The following is a 23998-nucleotide window of genomic DNA, read 5'->3' on the forward strand; positions in this document are numbered from 1 at the left end:
AATCATGTTCTACAGACCCCAACAAATGTCACACCATCATGATTTTACTATTTTATTTTTACTAGAAAATTGTGATAATTTACCCTAATCTATTAATTACACTAATTATTTTTTTTACAATATTGTGCAGCCCTTCACTAAACATTGGAATAATGTTATTTTGCATCAGAATATTTACTAATGATAATTAACTAAGAATAATTGACTCTCTGAGTACTTAAAAAAACTAGTACATATTAGATTCTGGGGAAGAAAAACAAAACAAATAAAGCAGATTTTTCAACTCTTTGATGAAATTCCTTTAGAGGCTTTCAATTAAATTAAAACAAAAAGTTAACCCGAACTCAAACATCGTTTCTATGGTTATTTGGACCCCTCTTCTCACCTCTTTTAAAACCTTCAATTTGCCCCCAGAGCTAATCAACTGAAGACTTACAGGTAGCCTGCTGACTTCTAATCTGTATAAAACAAAATCAGTGGTGCCCAGGCAATTTGGGTACACAATTATAGCTTCTAAGCTGTGATACCCTTGTCCTCCACTCAAGAGTATCACCTGAGGGAAATAAAATAAGCAGAGAGAGGATGTCTCAATGTTTTTGTTGATTCTGGTGACCTCTGTGGACAAAAGCGGTAGTGTTTCCACCACCTTGTTTGATCTTGTTCATGGGAATCTAACCGAATTGGACCCAGTGGCAGGCATTTAGAATAACTACATAGAAATAGCCAGTCTTCTAGCTGATGTAGGTCATATAGAAGCATCCGTATTGAATTGAGATTGGTTTATAACCATTTAAAAACTCCTTGTAGTACATTTTAAAGTACGTTTCCAACTAGAGCGATGTTGTCTCATTAAGAAGAAAATAAGAGGTGAAGGTATAGAGAATTTATTTGCTAGCATATCTGTTTAGTATTGTACATTTAACGTTTGAGCTCATGAACTCCAGAACCTTTTATTATTGTTGTTGTTATGAGGCCTCCTGGTGAAGCTCTTGGTCATTTTTCCTTCCTCTATTAGAAATATTGACGTATTGTACATCGAAGTACAATTATTCATAGCACATAGTGTACTTTCTCAGTGATAACTGAGAAAGGGGAAATAGAGAGACCTTTCTTCTTTTCCTTTCTCTCCATCCACCTCCCACTCACTTGTGCTCGATCCTCTCCACTGACACATTGAAGGACACAAAGACATTGGAAATCAATTCCACTAACACCCACAAGAGGGGAAACGTTGCTTACATTAAAATCATTAATGGTTAAATAAACTGCCAGCAGGTCCAATTCCTTACCGTGGTTTCCACAGTCTTGTTGGCCTGGGATTATATATTTGTATGTGTCTTCAGTTGCTAGGAGCGAGGTTAGAGGAGGACATGTGCTCTCAAGGTATTTTCAGGTGGAAAAACAATTTGATGCTGGTCAGCATGTTTTTGCCCCAAAGAAAAAAAGGCACAGCAAACATTAGGTGTTCAAGAGATTGAATTCTGTGTGGTGTGTGTGTGTGTGTGTGCCGTTGTGTTTGTGCATTTATAGGTATCAAAAGAACATCCTTGATCAATGGCAATCTCTTTTATTCAGGTGGTAAATTAAAAAGTGTTTTCAACATTCAGCCTTTTCTACAAATATACTCTCAACAGCCTTGATGAATAATATTTGTTTTTGACTCATCTAGCATCAAACTTGAGATCTGTGGAAGCAATGAGAGCTCATGCACACTCTGGAACAAATTTCATGCTGTGTTTTAATGAGATATTTCAGCTACAGTGAAGTGGAGTAGAGTTAGTAGCAAATAATTACTAGTATAATCAAAAGCTACTACCTAAATTTCATGCCGCTAAATGACTGATGCCTCTTTTAAACTTTGGGACTAGAAACGATCCCAATATCATGTTCTGGTATTTCTTCAGCAGATAAAGTGATACAGATAAAAGTATTCTCTTTAACAGACACCACAGAGGAGGATTTGTGGAAAAAAAAAAAACTGAGACGTGCAAGGACTCACCCAAACGTGGCCGTTCGCAGCCAGTGGTATTACACTGCGGTAATATAAGAGGATAGAGAGGCGGACATGTGTAGAAAGTGAATTTGAAACACTTTATCCTCCTTTTGTGCTGAAAGGGAGTTTGAAACGCTATCCCCTCCTTACCGTGGATGTGCCCTTGAGCCGCTGCTAGTTGCTTTATTGGAAATGTTCAGTAGACTAGGAGAATGAAGATGACTCTGAATGTTGAGCAGGGCTTTGTTGGTTTACCACTAAAAGAAAATGTAATCTCCACTTTTCTGTGTGTTCATCATCTGCTGAATTTGGCCTATATGGTACTGGGTCAAAAAAGTGTTTACTGAGTGACAGCCTTATTCTTCTCACATCTTGTTATTTCTCTTTCTGTGCAGGATACAAACTAATTGGTAGTCACTCAGGAGTAAAGCTTTGTCGGTGGACCAAGGTAATGGAATTTACTCTTCTCAATAAAGCATTAGACTTTTCGACAAAATGCATGAATCACTTTAAATGTGTTGTTTCTTTTTGTTAGTCTATGTTGCGTGGGAGAGGAGGCTGTTACAAGCACACTTTCTATGGTATTGAGTCCCACCGGTGCATGGAAACTACTCCCAGCCTTGCCTGTGCTAACAAGTGTGTCTTCTGCTGGAGGTATGTACCTGAAGTTAAAAACCACTGCATATTACAGGTGTTAAAAACCTTGCTGGAAAACATGTTCTTAATTAGTTCTGTTTGGTCCTTAGCTATTTTCACACCCAGCGTAGGTTCTCTTGGTTCACTGGTTTTTATTTAATCTGTAATTGATCAAAGTTACTAGGGTTAAGGGGGCAACCAGAGACTCGAAAATGATCACTCTACATCTTGGATTACATGAGCAGAGACTAACCCCTAATATTTTGGTGTTTTTTAGTGTCCATTTGGCTACATTACTTTACTAATTGTATAGATTTAAACATTAGACGTTATGTACTGCTGTCTTATTATTTTGTATTAGCAGTTTAATTAGTTGGTAAAGACTATGTCTTTTAAGAGTTTAACATATTGTCACTTCATCCATAGTGGGTCCTACCAAATGTAGGCTGGGTAATCAGAGTTTTAATAGCCTTTGGGGCTTATTTCCTGCATGCTTTGTTTTCTCCTTGTCTAAACCAAATTTGTTTACCTCGTTAGTCAAGATCACTCCCTGTCATTGAGCTTCGGCAAACAAGTTAATGATTTACGTGCAGAAGACTAATGGCTAGCATAACTGCAAAGCCTAAAGGTGGACACTGATTCATCATGACATTAGCGAGGGACTGGGCCTTTTACTCCCCTCAAGTTGCATTTGAAAAGGTGACTGTGTTGAGCACTGAAAGGTCGCTGTCAGAATGTGCTGCGGTGAACTGCTCCCCTGTCACCACAGATATGCAAGTGTCTCTTGAGGCAGCTATGTGGGATGACAGGGAGTAAGCAATTTCAGGGCACAGATGTATTGCTGCAGCTCCCCTCTCCATATACCTGTCTGTAGCAACAGGTGGAATTAGATCTGATGTGTGAGGCCAGCATGTGTGGTGTGAGTGTGTGCATATGCATGCGACAGACTGACAGTCTGAAATTTGTGATGCCTCAGGATGTCTTGTTGCACCTAGACATCACACTTAGACACTCAGAGGGTGTTATTAACACCCAAAGGAGGTGCAATTTTTAACAGTAGGATACATTGTTTCACTTTATGGTTTTATAAGGTGAGAATACGTGTGGCCCTCATAATTCACTTTTAGTTTGTGAATAAACTTTGTTGGTCTTGATATGTTGTCACCTTGTTAGAAGGATGCTCCTCTCAATCTAGTGAAATATGTTTTAATGCTGTTATTTGTGTCAGATGACCCCAGTCTAATGGCGTATCTAAATCAGAGTAATGCCTTGGAGAGATACTTGCTGTCAGTTGATTCTTGGTGCTCCAGCAGGCACTGAACCAGTGTATATCATTCCTAACTGAGTGGTTACAGTATGTCTGCTGTTATTATCTGATTCTCTGTATGCCCCACTAACAGGCATCACACCAACCCCGTGGGCACAGAGTGGCGCTGGAAGATGGACCCTGCTGAGACAATCCTGCAGGATGCCTTGGAGAAGCACCAGAACATGATTCGACAGTTCAGAGGTTTGTCCTTTAGGTCACACCTGCAAACATGAGTGATCTCTTTTGTTCCATCCCTTCATCTAACTTTGTTTCCCTAGCAGTCCGATGGCTTTCTACGTATCCCTTCATCAGCTACACTGTTAGGTATACTCCATACATTTTGAATCGTTCTTGTACAAATAAACAAATACAATAGCACACACAACACATGGTCTTTCCTCCTCAAAATGCTGACATCACACCCTACTACCTCTTCAATTTCTTTTCAAACCCCCCCACACACACACACAATTTAATTTCCCGATGTGGACACATCCACTGTATCTTATTTGTCACAACTTCACTCTCCTTCACTTTCTCAAAACGTATCAACATTTAAGCAGTAACCTCACGTAGGACTCCACAGAAAATGAGCTACAGTATGTGGGAATTGGAGTATGTCATGGTTTGTAATAGAGGAATTAGCTCTGTCCTAACAATTTGTGGCTCCATTTGTACTACTTGTACTAATACTATTGGCATTTGGGACTTATTTTCTCTGGCTGCTACCAGTATTGGCTGATGACGGCTGGTTGGACGCCCAAAGCTCAGTGAAAACAGAATTTAGTGATCATCCTGTGAGAATTCCCTAAGCAGATTTTCTTTTGAGAGGTTTTGAGAAATGTTGTCAAAACACGGTGGTGACACATTCAGATATTTATTAAAGGAAGCAAGCACTGGTTGGAAAAAAAATTGTTTTCCAGATGCATTTAGGTTTAAAGATCTTCACTGCAACTAATGTTTATTATTTTTATAAATTACAGGTTCAGTGTGTAAAATTGAAGATAATCTAATGGCAGAAATGGAATATACTATTCATAGGTCTGTTTTTATTAGTGTATAATCACCTGGAAATAAGAATTGTTGTGTTTTGTTAGCTTATTATGAGACGTTTTAATCTACAGAGAAATGGGTCTTCTTCTATGGAAGCCGCCATGTTTAACCAACATGTTTCTACAGTAGCCTCGAAAGTTTTTTAATTGAACAATTAATAATTTAGAAAAACTGAGATACATTTGCATAATTTCAGCACCCTGAAACCTGAGGTGATGACTTCACATTTCTTGCTTTGTCTGACCAACAGTCCAAAAGCCGAATACATTCTGTTTACTGTGATATAAAAAATCTGCACAATTGAGGAACTTTGGGTATTTTCGCCTGATGAATAACTTATTTTTGTTGATTTAAGTTTTTGTCAGTCGACATCATTTCAGCAGCTTAATTTACTTCCTTCTGGTTGTTTGCATTTTATTGTTTTGCTGGTTTACTGATATTTTATTACCATATATTAAAAGAAGAATTAACAACAACACATGCACAAACAGCATAAATAAGTTTTTCTCCTTCTAAGCAGTATTGGATTTTGAGAGTCTTTTGAGCATTGGCTGCAGTACGACAATAAGCTCTTACATGATTGCCCCAGTCCAGACTCCTGTTCATTATTTCACAGGTATGCTGCAAAGCTAACACTTGGTTTTTGTGACATGACTGTGGCTGTCCAGCCTATTGAGACTCAGAACTAATTTAGCCCATGCAGACCCCTGTCAGCACACACACACACACACACACACACACACACACACACACACACACACACACACACACACACACACACACACACACACACACCTACACACATACACACATACACACACACACCTACACACATACACACATGCAAAGACCAAAGATCTTCCAGTTCAGCTCATTGTTGATTTCTTTGGTTTAACCCATACAGACGCCAGTATCAGCAGTTTGCTTTGGGATTTATAGTGCACTTTCAAATTCACAGTTCAACAAAATATAGTCTATAGTACACTGACATTAAAGATTGTGTAGCCAGTAGTAGTAGACAGTATGACTGTACCTTCAGCCAAACTATTTTTAAGGCCGGGCTTGATCCTGACACCTTACAGTCAGAGGGCTGTCTCTCTAACCTCAAACCCACTGCTGATCCCATTATAAAACAGAGAAGCAGTTGTACTGGGGAAAAGATATAGATGTCAAATGCTAAAAGCTTTTGAGACGTATCTTCTTCAAAGGGCTATTTTATAGCTAATATCATTCTCAGAGCAGGCGTTCATGATGTCCTATTATAATGCATGTCATCATAGAAAATGTAATTTCCTGATGTGATTTTAATGGAACAATAGCACACACAAGCTGATCTTGACAGTAAGCTGCTTCTTTGCTCACTTAGAGTAAAAGAAAAACACATTTGTCACAGAAGGGGATTACAGTTACATTTTATGCAGAACATAAAGAGAAGCAGAGTTTAATTAGAAACATAGTAGAGCAAAGTGCAAGACTACATTTTCATTATCATGTATAATGTTCTTTCCAGTTGCACTATAAAATCATATTAGACAGCTGTCAACTCCATTCACCAATGACAGCGATACTTTTTATAATGTCTAGTGCAATGAACTATCCAGACAATGCCTCTGAAAACTCACATTGTGATTAAACAGGCTGGTTTCTGCTCCGACTACCGGATGATCTACTTCCTAAAAGGTCTCTTCAAGTAGCGGTTTTAAATGTCATGTAGCAGTTTATAATGAGAAGGTATTAGTCACCCTTTTAAATGTGGAATAAAATGCAGTTTATTGCTCTGCCAGCTGTCATTTTGTTTGTCAGGCCCTTCTCTCTGTAAAGTCATTAATGTGCTCTTGATCACTAAACTAGGAACAGAATGATCTGGGGTCCAACCCAGAGGCCAGTAATAATTTTGGGCTTAGAGGATTCAATGAAGTGTTGTGTCAAATTCTTTTCTTTGTGTTTGTTAACTTGAAAGATGTGGTGGGATGGAACACTGTTGGGGATCATTTAACTATAAACCAAAAGAATATTGTTTAAGGAGAGATTCACTCTTTTCCAGGAAGTGAAAGTCTGTTTCATTGGGTTTTAAAGATCTGGTGAAACTACATAAATGAGGTTTTATGAGCTTGGATGTGTTTTTTTCTTTATAGAAACTCTGTGGTGGTTGGTTGGATTTTTGGCTAGTAGTTTGTTTGATCATACATTTTGCATTCATCACTGCTTAGGATATGATACTGTACATGCTCCATGGTTGGCACTTAGCTCTAAGTGGCTTGCATGTGTGCTGGAGGCAATATGGTAACTGTATGTCACTGTGCAGTACATAGGCATATCAGGAAGAAGCCTGGTGATGTTCTAACTTTTGCAGCTAAGTCAACACATGAATAAAATATTTTGTTCTGTGATTCTCATGGCTACAACAACAACAGCACTTTTTTAAAAAGTGATTCGCTCCAGTCATGCATTCTGTACTGCGTCCTTGTTTAATCTTACCAAATTAATGAATACATTGTGTAGACACCAAGTGATACCACCCAGTGTGTTTCCCAAACCACACATCATAAGCAAATTAAACAGAGAGAAGAAGTCTGTAAACCATCTTCTCTGTGTCTTGGTGTTGAACCAAAGATAATGCAGATTATGTCCAGAGGACATTGAAGGTCTCTGATGATACCTGTCTTATCTTAAATCAATTCTTTAGCTTCTAAGTCAGTTACCATCATTACACAACTTGTAATAGAGCCCTTGATCCTCGCAGACAGATTCATTTTTATCTGGGTGTTCCACTTCAGAAAAAGAGAGCTCCCATAATACCGTAAGATATACATATATATACATATATGTACATTTAATGAGGTTTCACACACTTGTTTTAACATACATGCACCATCCTCCTCAGCTGGAGTTAAGTGGGATTTGTTCGGGTGGATAGTTGGTTGTTTAATGCCTCTGAAGCTGTTGTAAAGTAACACAGTAACAGTTGATTTTCTATAGTTCAACCGTGCTCAAAATGTTACAAACTCATCAATAATTCATAGACCGTTTTATAAAGCCTATGACGGCAACAGTCCAGTTTTATTTAGTTAAGATTCACTACTTGTTTTCTTATATTGAATGGCATCCACTGTAGCTACAGCAATATCTCATTAAATCCCCATGGCAGTGTATGAAACTTTTTTCCTCTAAGCTTTTACTGTTTGTTTATTCCCTGCTTAACTTGACACCCCTTACCTCCCCACGTCCCTCCAAGTCCCAAAAGCACTTTGACTTGGATCAAATTGCAAATTCTATATTTAAATAAAGACTTGCATCGTATCCTTTGCTGTTTTTTAATGTCGTGTCCCAGGCAGTTGTGTTCATCAATCTAATTTTGCTTGTCTGATGTATTTAATTTATGTTAACTGTTTTGTAACTTGGTTGTGATTCAATTGTGGAATTTCTATGACTGGACAATAAGAATTTCTTTTGATGAATTATAACTAATGAGACTTGATTCCTCACTTTTAAAGCAATCTTATTGAGTCAGAAAATCTGTTGAATTTAAAGTAACATTTTATGATTATGGCTGAGGTTGTAGTTAACGCTTTGTTGTTTTGTCAACTCTTACTTAAAAAAAAATTGTTTTTTTTTCATGTTAAAGTTTAACAGCAGTAGTAGCGCCAGTCAATTAGACTTTATAATAGTCATCTCATACATATGCTGAGCATATTTTTACAGCACCCTGTAGTCTTCTGCTCCACTGAACATTGGGAGAGTCCAAGACCACCCAGTGGAAAGAAAGACAGAGGGAGTGGAAGAGAGATGGGCTCTGTGCCCGATTCTCAAAGCTCAAACTTTTACTGTTTCTACTCTCTTCTCCTCATTTTTCATGAGCACCACATGTCTCTCTTGGGCCTATTTGGTTATATATAATTACTCAGTTTGACCTCGCTTCAAAGTCTGACCCCAAGCTGTTATTTCCCAAAGTTTTTTTTTTTACTTTATAGTGCTTCGATTTATGTCTCCACATGTGAAGCCCTCCATTTATCGTTGGGAGACGATCATTAAGTCAAAGGTGGAGTCAACTTTAAAACCTCTCTCTCTTCAGGTGTCCCTGGAGTGAAGCCCGACCGGTATGAGGAGGGCTTGGCAGTCAAGCACTGTGCCCTGTCCCTGGTGGGTGAGCCAATAATGTACCCCGAAATCAACACCTTTATCCGCCTCCTCCACTCTCACCACATTTCCAGTTTCCTGGTCACCAATGCACAGTTCCCACAGGAAATCAGGTAGGGACAAAATGGACACACACATATTGTTTGTGTATGTGTCACTATTTCTTGCTCTCAAAATATTCATTTCAGCCAATCTGTTTTTGGCTTATTATATTTCTGTGGTATATTTTTGTTCCCTGCCTTCGCAAGCTCTTTTCTTTGAAGTCTGGGATGATGAATTTGAAAGTAGGGAGCATGAGTGTGTCTTAGCAGTGAGATTATTCCCTAGCAGGAAGGATCAAAGGTTCTTACTCTACAGTTCTGAGTGCTGTGTGTCTGTTAACAAGGGGGGTCCAATGCAGTGGTGTTGAATGGAGTTGTCTGTTGTGCTCAAAACAATCATAAAAAAAAAAAAAATCAAACATTTTCAAATTAAACTGTCAGCGTTTTGAGCAGAACAAACAAAATTCCATTAACTTCAGTTGCCACCATCAGCAGTTTCATTACAGACAAACCTTAAACATCAAACTGCCTGACCAGATGCCACTACCGATAAGTTAGATTTTTTTTTCAGTAATTTTGATAAACTGGCCCTTTAAACCATCAGTGTTGGATGTTTAATCTTGTGTTCTTTCTAATGACCGCCTACTGCTGATTCAAAAAAAGCTCTTTTTTTTTCTCCTGTCTGTGAGAACAGCGCCCGGTATGACTTCTCTGAAATGCTGCATTGCAAATCATAACCCAGCTACAAGAGTTCAGGTCTCCACGTCCTGCATCCATGTTTCTTTGACAGAGGAGTTCACCACAGGCACAGTTCCTAGAGGCACGTACCTTGTGCACCTACAGCAACTGCATGAAAAATTCATAAGGGCATAAGACAATGCCACCTCAGATGGCTTTATGTACAAAACCTTTACAATTCACAGACAGACAGAGACACACACACACACACCCCTTTCTTTAGTTTATACTTTAGATGCAGGAGGGTTTTCAGCATTAACACGAAAAGTTTTGTGAAGAAACACTGATTTGGCCTCACAATATCATTATTCCCAGCCCTATCACTTCTATCCAGCACTCTGTCAACACAACACTGTAGTTGTATACCTCTCTGATGTCCTCCTGGTCAAAAAAAGGCATTTTTCCATCACATGTACAGTATATAGTGTGACGTTTAAGAAGAACAGCATGTTAAAGCAGACATCTATTGTATCATTAATAGCTAACACACAGGTTATTTTTCACTGTTTGTTCAAGGTTGAATTTGCCAATTGTGTCAAATCATTGTTGTTTATTTTCAACAAATCAGCAGTTACAGACTGAAATGTGCTTTCATTTTATTTAACCAGTTGTTCCCTTCCAGTAAATTATCTTTGACTTTTGACATCCAGGCTGCAGTTGCAAAAGATATCTTCTCTAGTGGCCACTTAGGCAGAACTTTAATTTAATATTCATTTGATCCAAAATTGTGACAATACAACTATTTGGGAGGAACTGTCATTTCATGCATGTTCTCCACATAAATATAATGTTGCAAAAATGCTATGGAAGTATATTGGTGACAAGTATAATGCGTTATACTCTTTCATAAAATTACAGAATAGTGCTGCCAGTTTCTCACCTACCTGACAGTAGAGATTGTATGTCGACGTTAAAACAGCAACAAGGGTACAATTCCTTGTTTCCACTGCCTCATTTAATTGATTTCAAAAGGGAATCCAACCTGGTGGTGGACATTAAGAATAACTATATAGAAATATCTTCTCGCTAATGTGGGTTATAGAGAGGCATCAGTATTAAATTGAGAATGTTTCATAACCAGTTAAACACTCCTTGTTGTGAGTTTAAGTTTTCATATCCAGAGGTTCAAACTGCTGTCTGTCACTCTACATGCCCTTTGACATCTCTAGATTTAAAGTCATTCTGTGCATAAGCCTTGCAGGTCATCATCAAGACATATACTGACATAGCCGATATTTCAGATAACTTGTCTGTCTCGGGCTGACTTATCATATACTCCTCCAGCAGGTTGAAGGCAAGGACATCAGCCATCCGCCAATTTTTGTTCCTGTCTGCCAGAGCCACCTGGCTGAGCAGATTATTGAGTTTCTCTTCCAGTACTGCTTTGATAAGGGGGAATTATTCATTTTTTTTTTGTATGAAGAAGGTTCACCAGAATTAAAGAGAGCGGATTTTCATGACTTTCTACCTTATTTCTTATTTGACTTTTATTACTAATTATTAATTAGGTATTTTTACATAATTGCCTCTTGTACAGCATATATTTTTACCTTTGACACATGAAAGGATAGTGCTCTTCTTGTTTCAGTCGAGTTCACCTGCTCTTACAGATTGTGCCACAGTGCAGTTACATGCAAATAACATTAATGTCTTTCCTTATTTCATATTGATGAGTAGCCCTCCTAGTTTTTACACAGCTTCCTCCTTCTCCGCCTCCTCATTTTGCCTTCATCTGCTTATGTAGATCATTTCTTGTATTTAGTACAACTCAACAAAGTGTTCGACTTCATGTTTTTTATTGTATATTATTGAATCAAGATGGAAAAAAGAAAGTTATTCAGAGTGGAGCTGAGCAACAGATCTATATTCAGCCCAAATGTTTTCTGCCATCTCTCAGACTGAAGGAGTACAATGGGCTGCTTCAGAGAGCTGACAGAAATATGCTCATGTTCTGTGGAATATGTAATGGTTTGGTGACACTGAGGGAGACTGAGACTCGAGCAAAGCATTACTGAATGTCGAATTTGTTTAGCTTTTGTTCATTTTTTTTCAAATGCTTTGAATGGTTCAAAGGTTTTGCACTACTTTTTGTATCCGATTCTCTTTCTCTCTCAAATTGGATCATTTGTATCCTCTTTTCTCCTCCATATTTTCTGTAATTTTCCAGGAGCCTGGTGCCAGTCACTCAGTTGTATGTTAGTGTGGATGCCAGCACCAAAGACAGTCTGAAGAAGATTGACCGGCCACTTTTCAAAGACTTCTGGCCACGCTTCCTGGACAGCCTTAGGGCCCTGGGAGAGAAGGTAAGCTTCCCACTGGGCTTGTTTGGTTTCCAGCCAGGTGGTGAGAGAAGTAAGCCTGTGAACAGGAAATTGAACTGTGTTACTGTGAAGTAAGACATTGCTCAAAAAGAATATGCCTGCTCAGTTAAAGTTGCTTGTATAAAGAAGGTAAAACCATTTCTGTACAGTCGCAAAAAGCTGTACAACTATGCACAGTTCATGTCATTGAACGTACAGTATGATGTGGGTATATTTACTTTGTGACTAAACAGATGTTCCTCCACAAGTTAAATTGCTCATTCGATTTTAGGTTCACAGTTGGCTTCACAATCGTAATGATAAATAGTGTTTTATCAGCAGGTTTTTATAACACAGGAATTAGCTTTGTGCAGCACCTTTTGGATTAGAATTGGTTTGGTGTATCCATGCTTGAATTCTCAGGCACAATCAGGCCCCCAATTCACATGAAAAATGTAAACGTGCAGCATTTGTTGCACTCTGTTCTTGTGACGACTAGCTGGGCAGTGACAATTTACAATTTTACTATTATTCATTATTATTATTATTATTATTATTATTTAAGAGCTGAGAGTGAATAGAGTTTATGTCACCTGTACATTTTATGTAATTTAAAGTATCAACATCATTGTAAATATGAACTCTGGGATTGTTTTAGTGCCTGCGACGCATTGTGTTCTCCCAGGTCAATATAGCTTATTACCTAAAACTTGATTAGGCTATTTCATTACCTCGCCTCTGTGTTGCTAGCACACAAATTACATTGAATGGTGATACATATTTTTGCGTCTAAATAAGTGTAGAACTAATTGTCCACTGGACATTTTGACCCGCCTCATAACCCATTAATTTGCAAGTTATCTTCAGAATCAGCATATCTATAAAATTAAGAATAAGTAATAGTATATTGATTCAGAAGTTTCAAAACAAAAACACAGAAAAATGGTCCAGTAAATCTGTCTGATCACGTAATTTCTGTCAGTGAAGTTTGAAAGAGATTTAAAATAGTCTTTTGTGTTAAATAAATGAATGGGGACGACTCTGCAGACAGAAAAGGTTCTGACAGCACATCTGTTTCATTGACTCTGGAGCCACATGGTGTCCTGGGGGTTTTCTGCCAATGCTCACCATTTCTGTGTCATTCTTTACTTTAAAATGAGAAGAATGCATAAGCTTCCAAGTTTTGACCCCTCAAACCCTCAACCCTTACCCCTGAGAAAACAGGCCTGAGTTTCCAGTTCTTCTTACCAACAAACCTCTGTTTTTGTCATGGTTTCTTGTTCTGTCAGTTCAGACGAGGCAAAGCTTTTTTTTGAGACATTGTGTTGTATATGGTCATTGATAAGCAGGGGGTGCTACTTGCCACCCGAGAATCTTATTTCAGTGTGTTGGATGTACTTTTACTTCGGATAAGAACAAAAAAATCAGACTCAAATCTAGGCATGCAGACAATTTATTTTTCTTCAGCCCTAGATTTGGGGGGTTGGTGACAGGTAATGTTTTGTGATTAAACTTTTGAATAGAAAATAAACTTTGTTTATAGTAGAATCCACTTATAAACTGTTCTGTCTCACCCTGCCCTGAAAATGTATTAAAGTTCCACAACAGAGCTGAAGAGCTTGACAACATAAGTCAACTTCTTGGGAAAATGTGAATAAAAATACGCTGTTGTGGTGATTTTTAACAAAAGTAATCTCCTATCTGTCAGACTGTTGGAAGTGGCAGATTCTTACCTCCTCTGCAGACTCATTTTTTTTTCGTTTTGCAGATGAAAACTCTAGCCTGATTTAAAAAAAGCCACAGATTGTGATGTCATTGATTGCGATGTGTTTACCAAATTACTATGCAATGGCAACAAGATGCCAGAAATAATTTTCAAGGAACTAAAGGTTCCTTCATTTCGTTGTTGTCTGCGTTTGCACTACGGTCTAAAGACCTGCAAAGATTAGACAAATTAGTCAGCTGAAGCATTTTACATGTGATTGGACCTGGACTTTGTCGTCGGTCCTTCTGTCGTATGCTTTCTGCTGTAACTCACATTGATGTGTTGAAGCACAATGAAGAAAAATGAACTGATTTGTCACTGCAAATATTTAAAAATGGTGGCTGTGAGTACTCAACCAGTCATTAATGTTCAGCACTGCAAGCCACCCCAAAACTTTCTAGTACCCCCCCGAGCAAGGACTTTTTGGTGGTAAAATAATGTCCCTGGAACTTGATTTAGACCCTGGTCCCTGCGGTGGGAACGTATCGGGTTCCTCCAATGGTTTCTAATCCCTGGGGAAAGTTCCTGCTATAGAAACGCTGCCATAGAAACACTTCAAACTTTTAACGCATTCCTCAAGTGGGGAAGCGTGGCTTTTTATTGATTCTTGAAACTTTGAACAGTTTGGCTTCATCAGAGTTCATAATACCACTGTGGCTGCCATCAGAATGAAAACATCCAGAGGTGTACATTCTTATAATTGTGTGATTTGTGTCCAGATATCCCTATAGCACTTCAAAAAAGTGCATTCAATAACCTTGCAGGCCTTTTTATCATTTGTGAGCAGAGAGAGATTTGCAGGGTCCATTATCACAGTCTGCATTCAGCCACCAGACCCCTTGTGTAAATCGATTCTCCCTCTGTGTTTCCTAAAAAGCCAGAGTGAGGAAGGAAATGCCGCTTGGGTACACCGGCAAAACGACCTTGAGAAAGATGTGGGCTGTGAAGGCTCTCAGAGGGAGCCTCTATTACACCTATCTGTAATGGGCCAACTTCCTCTTATTTAATGCTTTAGCAAACAATGGACAAATTCATTACTACTCGGCTTGGGCTGTTGGTGACTGCATGGCTTCAGGCAAATCACTGGCGATGGATCATTGCTCTCTGATTGCATCTAGAGCCCCATTTTCACTATATGCCAACTGCAAATATCAATGTGAGGTAAAAAAAAACCAGGAATGTCTAAGTATTAAATTAAGTAATTGCCATGCAGTAAATACTACCATTGTCAATAACAATGTTACATTTCTGTCAGCACTGTGTCAAGTCTGTGGTAGGTCCCTGAACTGTTTCAATATGTCCTCATACAGCCTCAGCAATCTGGACTACTTAATTACTGTATGTAATATGCAGTGACATTTTTAAACACTAAATGCATGAGGAACAATCACCTGTTTGGTATTCTCTTTACTTGGTTAAGTTCTCTGACCATTTATGAAAAACCTACTTTCTCTGGTGGACATCAAACATGTCTACTTCAGGATGCTGATAATTATGGGTTTGTTATTATCACTTGTTTCCTACTTTCTGAGTAGACTAAAGATTAATCCAGTTTAGTGCAGGTGGGTGACAGCAAAGTCATGCTGGACCAGAGACTGACTCATTCACTGGCACATTCACTGCATACTCCCATCTCATTATTTTGAATACTGTCAGAGGAGCTATCAATCTAAAGAATTACTTTTGAATTTGGTGTCAAACAAATATCTAATTATATCAAGGTTTCCAGGCTCAGCATTCTCATGTGCATACCACATCTTAGACATACCGAGGATGACACAACTCTGTATTCTGATATTGTCAGCATGCACAGGTCTCAGTCATATTCTACATGGAAGTGCTATGCAGCTTTTTTTTTCTGGAATCTATTTCTAGCAGGAAAATATCTTTTAAGTTTGATGTATTTGAAGAGTCCTAATTTAAATATCAGTTTTGGCCTTTGATCCTTAAGTGGGACAGTAGCTTAAAGTGGTAGCCAGCAAAATGTGAGCTCTTACTATTTTGGTCTTACTACTGATGTATTCAGCTGTAGTCTACAGTTGTGATGGACTTGCATGGTGTGGGATGATTGCTGAATGGAGATTAATTCATGGTCATATTCGTGATAGGACAGGAAGTGACCCTTGGCATATTCAAGCATGGATAAATGGAAAGCACTGGAAGTGTATAGTGCATATTTTATAAATGCTATCAATTTTGTATCTTAAATCTAACATTTGCATAACAAACCCTTGGGTCAAAGAAGTTTTCTGACCAAATGTTTTGTATTGACACTATTGAAACAACACCAAAACAGAGGCGTTTGTGCTTACAAGCATATTTGGTAATTTAGCATTATAGCTGAATGTGATTATATTAGAGAGGGTTGTACCTTTACTTGTGTGTTTGCATATGTTCTAGGCTTCAGTGTGACAATATGGTTTGTCTGTGTGCAACCTCCCAGTTTCCAAAAATAAACACACTCTTTCTGTTCCCACCCCCATCCCCCTCTCTCCATATTCCTAAGTCTCCATTTCATGGTGGGCTCTATCTCCATCCTTCCTTAGCGCTTATCCTTCTCTTGTTCTCCGTTTGACACCTCTCCTCCTCTCTTCCACCTGGCCTCCCTGAGTGCGCTGGGGGATTGATAGAGTTCTGCCTCTGTGTCGGATTTGGAATAGAGGGAGCTTGAAATACCTCACCTCCCTGCTTCCACTGGCCAATTATCCCCTTCTCAACTGGGCTGAAAGGACCTAGTGTTATAGATAACCTTCCAGTGATAAAGGGAGAGAGTGCTCTCTCTTCTCCCATTGTCATTTACTTGTTTCTTTGTATTATCAATTTCTCATGTCCTCTGTCCTCACTGTTCCCCTTCTTTCATCTCCTCTAGTTGTCTCTCCTTGTCTTTCATCCTCTCCGTCACATTCTCAATAATCCCCTTCTTCTGCTATACAGCAACAACAATAGCCTAAATCCACACCATTGAACTGTGAGCAGTACTTTTATTTACCTAGAAAAAGTTATCAGAGCAAAGTTTTTCTGGCTTTGACCTCAATCTAAATCTATATATATTCCATATCTATCTATATTGTCCAATCTAATAACTTTTTTTATTTATATTTATTATTTTCTTAATGAATTAAGTGAACAAACAACACAAAGTAGGTCCATCTTTTATTTTTCTGAACCTACTGACATTTGAAGTGCAAATACAGGCAAGGTCCTATAATGTTTGTAATAGTGTTGACCTATTGTGGCAGCACGGATAGACACATTTTGGATAGCTTATCTTCAACGAATAAATCCGAAAGATCAAATGCAACTTTGAAATATAAAATCAGCACTTCAGAGGCTCATGAGGTTGCTTACCCATCCTTAATTGATGGTACTGGCTGCTCTTTATGTTTTTTAATGCAATCCAAGGTTCCCTCCCTGTTCCCTCGCTGACAACGCTGTGAAGTTCCAGTATTATTCAGATGCAGGATAAACAAAGTATTGGAAGTGTGATTGGAAAAGGTGTAACATAGTTTATATTCTGTGCAAAGATGCCTTGACGGGCATCATCCTTCAGATAGGCTTGGGAAATCCTTAACATATGCAGATCTATTGCAACACAGCAGTTGTTGGAGCATTAGCAAACATGCAAACCCACCCCTAACTGTTCTGTTATAATTCATGCAGAAAGTAGGTGGTTGACAGGACATCTGTGAGCTGCTGTGTTGCCTGTTGAGGACAGATGTTGGTGACAATAAACTGCCTTGATGATGAGGTTTTTTTTTTTACTAAATTGGATATTTAAATTTTCTTTTCTTAATCTATACAAAATTGTTGCCTTTAGAATCTCTAGTGCAATACCAAGCATTTGTTTTTGATGTTTACACTTATGATATGCAATTAAATTGGGTAATAGATATAGAACTACATAAAATATGCAACACACTATAACCAAAACAATATCATGTTTATGCCCTAACTTTTCGACTCTTTCCATCAAACCCCAACCCCCGTCTGTCCATCCAGAGACAGAGGACGGTGTACAGACTGACTCTGGTGAAGTCCTGGAACGTGGAGGAAATGCAGGCCTACTCGGAACTCATTGCATTAGGCCAGCCGGACTTCGTTGAGGTCAAGGTAGGGTTCAGCAACATGTGTTTAATATCTGCTTGTGTTTTCTCTTTGCAGTTCTCAATTTTATTTTTATTTACACCCATCAGCTATAACATTGTGACCACTGACAGATGAAGTGAATGACACGGATTATCTCATTATTATGTCACCTGTCAGTGGGTGGGATATATTAGGCTGCAAGTGGACATTTTGTCAAGTTGATGTGTCAGATGCAAGAAAAATTGACAGCGTGAGGATTTGAGCGACTTTGACAAGGGCCAAACTGTGATGGCCAGACGACTGGGTCAAAGCATCTCCAAAACTGCGAAATGAGAAGAGATGATTTAGCTATTAGCCAATTTCCATTTCCTATCTCTAAGCAGGTTCACACAGAATAATCACCAAACACTAACAACATTAATTTACATGCAACGCCATTACATAGACTCCATTACACAACAATTATACAGACAAATCTACAATCACACCACCATCAAATACATACCAGCATTATATTCAAAGTCTATATAATCATACAGGTCATTACAGTTAAAAATCTGAGTCACAAAAGTAAGAAGGATGGTTGTAAATGACAAAAGCAGATTGTACAAAGGCAGTCCACCGCAGTTGGATGTTTAAGTCAGAGTTTAGAGTAGATAAAGATATCCTCATTTGTTCAGAGTGGTGCTGAAAAATGGTGGAGAATCATAACTACCCATCAAACAGACTAATAACAGAAAAACGGAACATTTTCTAAACTGAAGAGGTTGAATTTGGACAGTATGTTACAATGATGGTGATTTAAAAAAGAAAAATCACAAGAATATTCAATTAGTTTACTTTGAGGACTTTTCTTAAAGGACCAGTGTGTAGGATTTAGTGGCATCATCTTCTGGTGAAGTTGCACATTGCAACCAACTGAATACTACTCGCCTTCCAAGCGTGTAGGAGAAAATGCAGAAGGTCCCATGTACAGCCAGTGTTTGGGTTATATGGGCTATTACAGCAATAAAAACAGCAATAAAAACATCTCCTACCACATGCACATCATGCAATTCTATAAGTCCAAGTACAAAGTTATGACATTATATAAGGGTAGTAATGTCAGTAATATAGTCTTGCTATATTCCAAAGTGAGAGGAAGCAAGTATTGAATGGGAAACATTGATTTAGTTCAACAGCCCTAGATGTACCTAAATATTTCAAATGAAAACTAATGTTTTCTGGCACTCCACCAATTTATTATAGATCAAGGGAATAGGCTGAACAAACAACCTGATATGCAAACTCAAAGCTGAACTTCCTTCAGGTTATATATCATTTTTAATTTTTGTTTCATCTAAAATGAAAAAAACCAAACAAACCCTATCAAATATGCGTATTGCTCTCACTGAGAACCAAAGATGATTTTATTATTTAAAGACTTCATGGTTTACTTGTGTGCAAGCAAATTTGCTCAACTGGTCAAGTGTGACTTGGTTTCTAGGTGCCTTTGTTGATGAGGAATTTAGTTTGCCATTGAGCTTTTACACCTACCATATAAGTTTAAACCTGTATATTCAGCTTTGTTGCAGTTGCTGGATAAATAGTTTGTTGCCCTCAGTCAAAAGTGTACTGACAGATATAAAAAAACAATGATCAGAATTACATGTCTTAATGATATTTAGAGTTATTCTGTGCCAAACACCAACACTGCTGTTATGATAACACCCTGCAGGATGTGAATCAGAATTTGGGTCCATTAACTCATAATTCACTGGAATAGTGTGCTGTGTACCACATGGACCTCATTCCGGTCATTTGGCGGACATGGTATTAATAGTATGGGAAGTGGCACCCGGTGGCAGTCTGAGCTATGGTTGTCATAGTGACAAACTCGCCTGAGTCTGTATTCATTATTCAGCGCTCACATCACGGTATGATCCCAGTAATAATAACAGGGGCAGTAATAGTTGTAGCAGTAATGGCTGCAGCAGCAGTAGTAGCCTCTCTCTTCCTGTTTGTAAGTGACAGAACCATTTTCATCAGAATGGTCGACTTTAAATCCTCCTTTTACCTATTTTGTTCGATACTTATATGTACTTACATTGTTCAAACAACATGCACATCTGTGTCTGCCCGCAGTCCTCCTCTTCCTTCAGGGTTTGTTTGAATATGACAGACATCCATTTATTTATAAAAGTCCTGCACTCCAGTAGTACAATAGTTCAATCCTTGTATTTTTTTATGTAATTCAATTGAAGTGCTTTGTGCTCTAATCTCCATCACATTTCAAACTTTAGATCCCCAGCTTACTGCTTTGTAGCTGTCACCCTACTGCAGTGGCCCTCTGTTTACGTCAAGTTATATTAATTTCTATTTTTACCTCATATTGTTTCTTCGGGTTATTTGCCAGTTCATCATGTGTTGCATGAAATAGATTCTCCGAAAACACACACATCTAATTCAAGCACCTGCATTGGGTAGTGGCTTCATATCTGAAAATAATGGGCAATGTTTGCTTCTCTGCCTGCTGTGACTGCTGCATTATGATTTCATTGTTGTTGTGTTATGATTTCATTGTTTCTGTCTATTCTATGTCACAGCTCTCATCACGCTATAGTATGGTAATTAATTTGTTTGTCATGAGCTGTGGCCATAAAGGGACTCAACCGTGCGTTTCTTCTTAAAGCTGCTAAGCCTGTTGATAAATGTGGACTTTTATTCTTTTAAAGCACTTTGTAACCCTTTGTTTAGGACACTGTTCTTTATTATTGCATATACTACACTTCTATTGCCCCCCTTTTTAGTTTATGTTGCCTTTTGAGCATAAAACTATTCTATACTACTATACATACTATACATTTTGTTCTTTGTTTTGATAATGTGTTCTGCCTCCTTACAGTAAAACCTGAACTTGAAATTGCTGTCTAGTGCAGTTTATCCCCTGTTCCTTTTAAACAGTGCCTAGACTCTAAAAATTAGGCCACCAGAATTAATTGTCTCCACCTCAGGTAGCAGAGATGAGAGAGAGCCCTGACCTTTGAAGTCAACTAAAGTTGAGATTCAGTTGTATTCTATTTTCATTTCACTGCAGGGGTGCAAGCTAATTGGTTTGAACAGGTGATCTGTTCATTTGTCAGGCCTCATCCTACGACACCCCCCCACCCACCCACACACACACACACACACACACACACAAATACACACACAGAGACACACCTCATCCATCCCCTCGTGTGTCCTATTACATGCTTCCCTCATCCTAAACGTCCTGCTATAAAGGCAAAAGAACATGTGAAAGTCTTCCCATGTACAAAGTTAGCATTCATGAAGCACCTCTTCCCATTGTAACCTCCACAAGGGAATACCTCCCCACATCCTCTCATTCATAATCCAGAGCACATCCCATTCCTGCACTACCTGGTAACAGAGCTTCACCATCGGCTAGTCTCCACTGGGATCCCACATTGCTCCCAGCTATTACTTACTTTAACCTTCATTTTCCAGGCTAGATTTACGTTCACTGAATGGTCTCATTCAGCAGCCGCTCATAGTTACACAGAATCACACCTGGGAACTGCCCAGTACATACAAAGCCTTATCTGAGGGCCAGCTGCAGATGGTAGCATTTGGGGGTTAAGTACCTTATTCAAGGACACCTTTAACAGTGGATAATGATGCAGTGTGGCCTATATTATCAGCTGACGTTTGTCTCAGATACAGATCAGTGACAAATTAAATGTAAAAACAACAAGATGGAAGACAAAAGACATTTTTCATTTTGATAATCATGGAGGAGACACTTTCTAATCCATCAATCCAAAATGTTCCATAGGAGTTCAGTCAGTTTGAGATCTGATGATAGTGAAGGTTTTTCCTTATCACCCATCTGTATACTGGTATATGCTTATATGCTGTCCTAGTAAAAAAAAAAAAAGAACTGCAATACAGAAATGTCAGATATGTTTGAGATAACTTGGAAGCAGTATTGACATTACATAGTTTGTCCACGAGAGAGCGCTGACTAGTTTATTTGTTTAACTGTAAAATCACCTTCCTAGTGCAGGTTTGTGATATAGACTGGATGTAATAATGTTGTAGCATGAGCGTATTGATTTAGCTGCTCACAGTAGACACTTTAGCACTGTCAGTTCTCTTCAGTAGGTAATCCATTAGAAAGGCAAACCAATGAAGATAAAACTCGCTTCAAGCTAGTGAAGCCCACTTGAGCTCCCAGTTCCCATTGATAAAAATGGAAAACACTTGGGGTCGAAAAAAATTATCGAGGAAAGCCAATAACAAAATCTGGCACATTTATGCTGTGATTGGCAATGAATATGTATTTGTAACTTTCAAGAATATTATCAAATATTAACTTGTTTTCTATGATTTAAACAACAAATTTGGAGGATTGTGCCTGTGTCTTTACTGTCCTTCATTTGGCTTTGGATTTTATGACAAAAGTTTGGCCACCAGGCACACAAACCAAACTCATTAACCCATCACAGTGCAAAGATGCAAAGAGAGACTTACAACTACTTTCATACAAACCTTTATATAACTTTCACTACAAAAACACCATTGAACCTTCAGCACTGTCAGCAAACTGCAGCAGTACACAAGTTTTTTTACTCAGAATAATAAGCCGGTGCTGTAATGAGGGGTTCCTGCAGTCGGAGGGTTATGTGGTGTGGAAACCAAACAAAACTTTTTGAATGTGTGTGGTTGTGTGTGAGAGAAAGTTATGTGAGAAAGTGTTTTTCATTTTCCCCTTAATGTATTTTCGGGAATCTTGCTGGCCTGGCAGTACGTCCCCATACTAAAAACTAACAAGCTCACACTTCTCCCATCAATCATCACTCTAGTGCCAGTTTTGTGTCTGTAGATGAATGTTTCTGGTCACTTTCCTCCCACTGTCCATCCAGTGAAATATCTTTGCACCCATTCATGTCCCACAAACAAAATGGAAAGCAGTATTTGACAGTTTAAGCTGGAGTTATACTTCTGGGAGATATTTGTAAATGTCCTTGCAAACCTCTGCATCTTCAGCCTGGAGTATAAATCCAGCTGTAGGGGTGAATTCTTGTTTTCCATTGTGATTTGGGGCTTATGTTGGGCAAACAAAAATTGCTGTCAGGTTAGTTTCTGATACAGAACCTGGTGACACAGGACATCTGTAACCTGAGCTGACTTAGCTGTATTTGACCGGCTAACACTCTCTGTTGCTGGATAACTTTTCTGTTTCTGTAAGCGAATGGCAAGGTGGCAATAATGTTAAATCTAAAAGCATGTCTTAATGTTTTTGTGATTTTGAGGTTGTGGTGAGCTGACTGAAATTTATCAATTGTGGCGGTTATCATGTGGCTTATTTAGGAACCGGATGGGTGATTCAGGTTTGTTAAGAGAATTAATTTAAGGCCTATTGAGAGCACTAAGTGGTGACTAAAAAATAATTACCATAACAGAGCAACACTTTGCTGCTGTAAAACGCACTCGATGACCCCAGTCTGACATGCAAATTTCTTTGCGCTGTCTGAGCTTCTTTATAGACTTTTTCAGTGCTGCTAGGGGGCGTCAGGACGAAGCCAGGCTCACTGAGTTATCAGTCTGGATACAAACCATAGAAACCAAACCTTATCTAAGCTCAGAAACAGGGTTGTACAGACATCAAAGCCAGCAGAAATCATTCCCGTCAGTCTTGAAGTACATCTAGTTCATTCTCTCCAAATGTTTTCCCTCAGTAATTCTCTTTAATTTCCCTTTTATTCTTTAATGTATTATTTATTATCCTTGTCTCTAATGTCTATATTCTGTTGTCTAGTGACACACACTCAACTGATTTCCTTTCACTTCCCGCTATCTTTTTCTCTCTGCCTCTTTTTATTCAGTCCATTGTGTTCAAATCTGCTCCTGCACTAAATTTTATCAAGCGTTGTAAATGTCAAAGCAATTTTTTGC

The 23998-nt window shown here is 38.5% G+C and overlaps 1 protein-coding gene across 1 annotated transcript in view; it reads left to right on the forward strand.

The window, feature by feature from the left end:
• The window catches only part of tyw1 (tRNA-yW synthesizing protein 1 homolog (S. cerevisiae)), a 56307-nt gene that overhangs the window by 17178 nt on the left and 15131 nt on the right, over positions 1-23998 (forward strand). The window contains exons 9-14 of the mRNA XM_051398061.1: positions 2389-2441; positions 2529-2647; positions 4030-4139; positions 9064-9241; positions 12075-12210; positions 17972-18082. Coding sequence (XP_051254021.1) covers positions 2389-2441; positions 2529-2647; positions 4030-4139; positions 9064-9241; positions 12075-12210; positions 17972-18082 — 707 coding nt within the window. The remainder of the gene's footprint in view (positions 1-2388; positions 2442-2528; positions 2648-4029; positions 4140-9063; positions 9242-12074; positions 12211-17971; positions 18083-23998) is intronic.

The sequence above is a fragment of the Dicentrarchus labrax genome, unplaced genomic scaffold (genome assembly GCF_905237075.1).
Source record: "Dicentrarchus labrax unplaced genomic scaffold, dlabrax2021, whole genome shotgun sequence".
Classification (NCBI taxonomy): Eukaryota; Metazoa; Chordata; class Actinopteri; family Moronidae; genus Dicentrarchus; species Dicentrarchus labrax.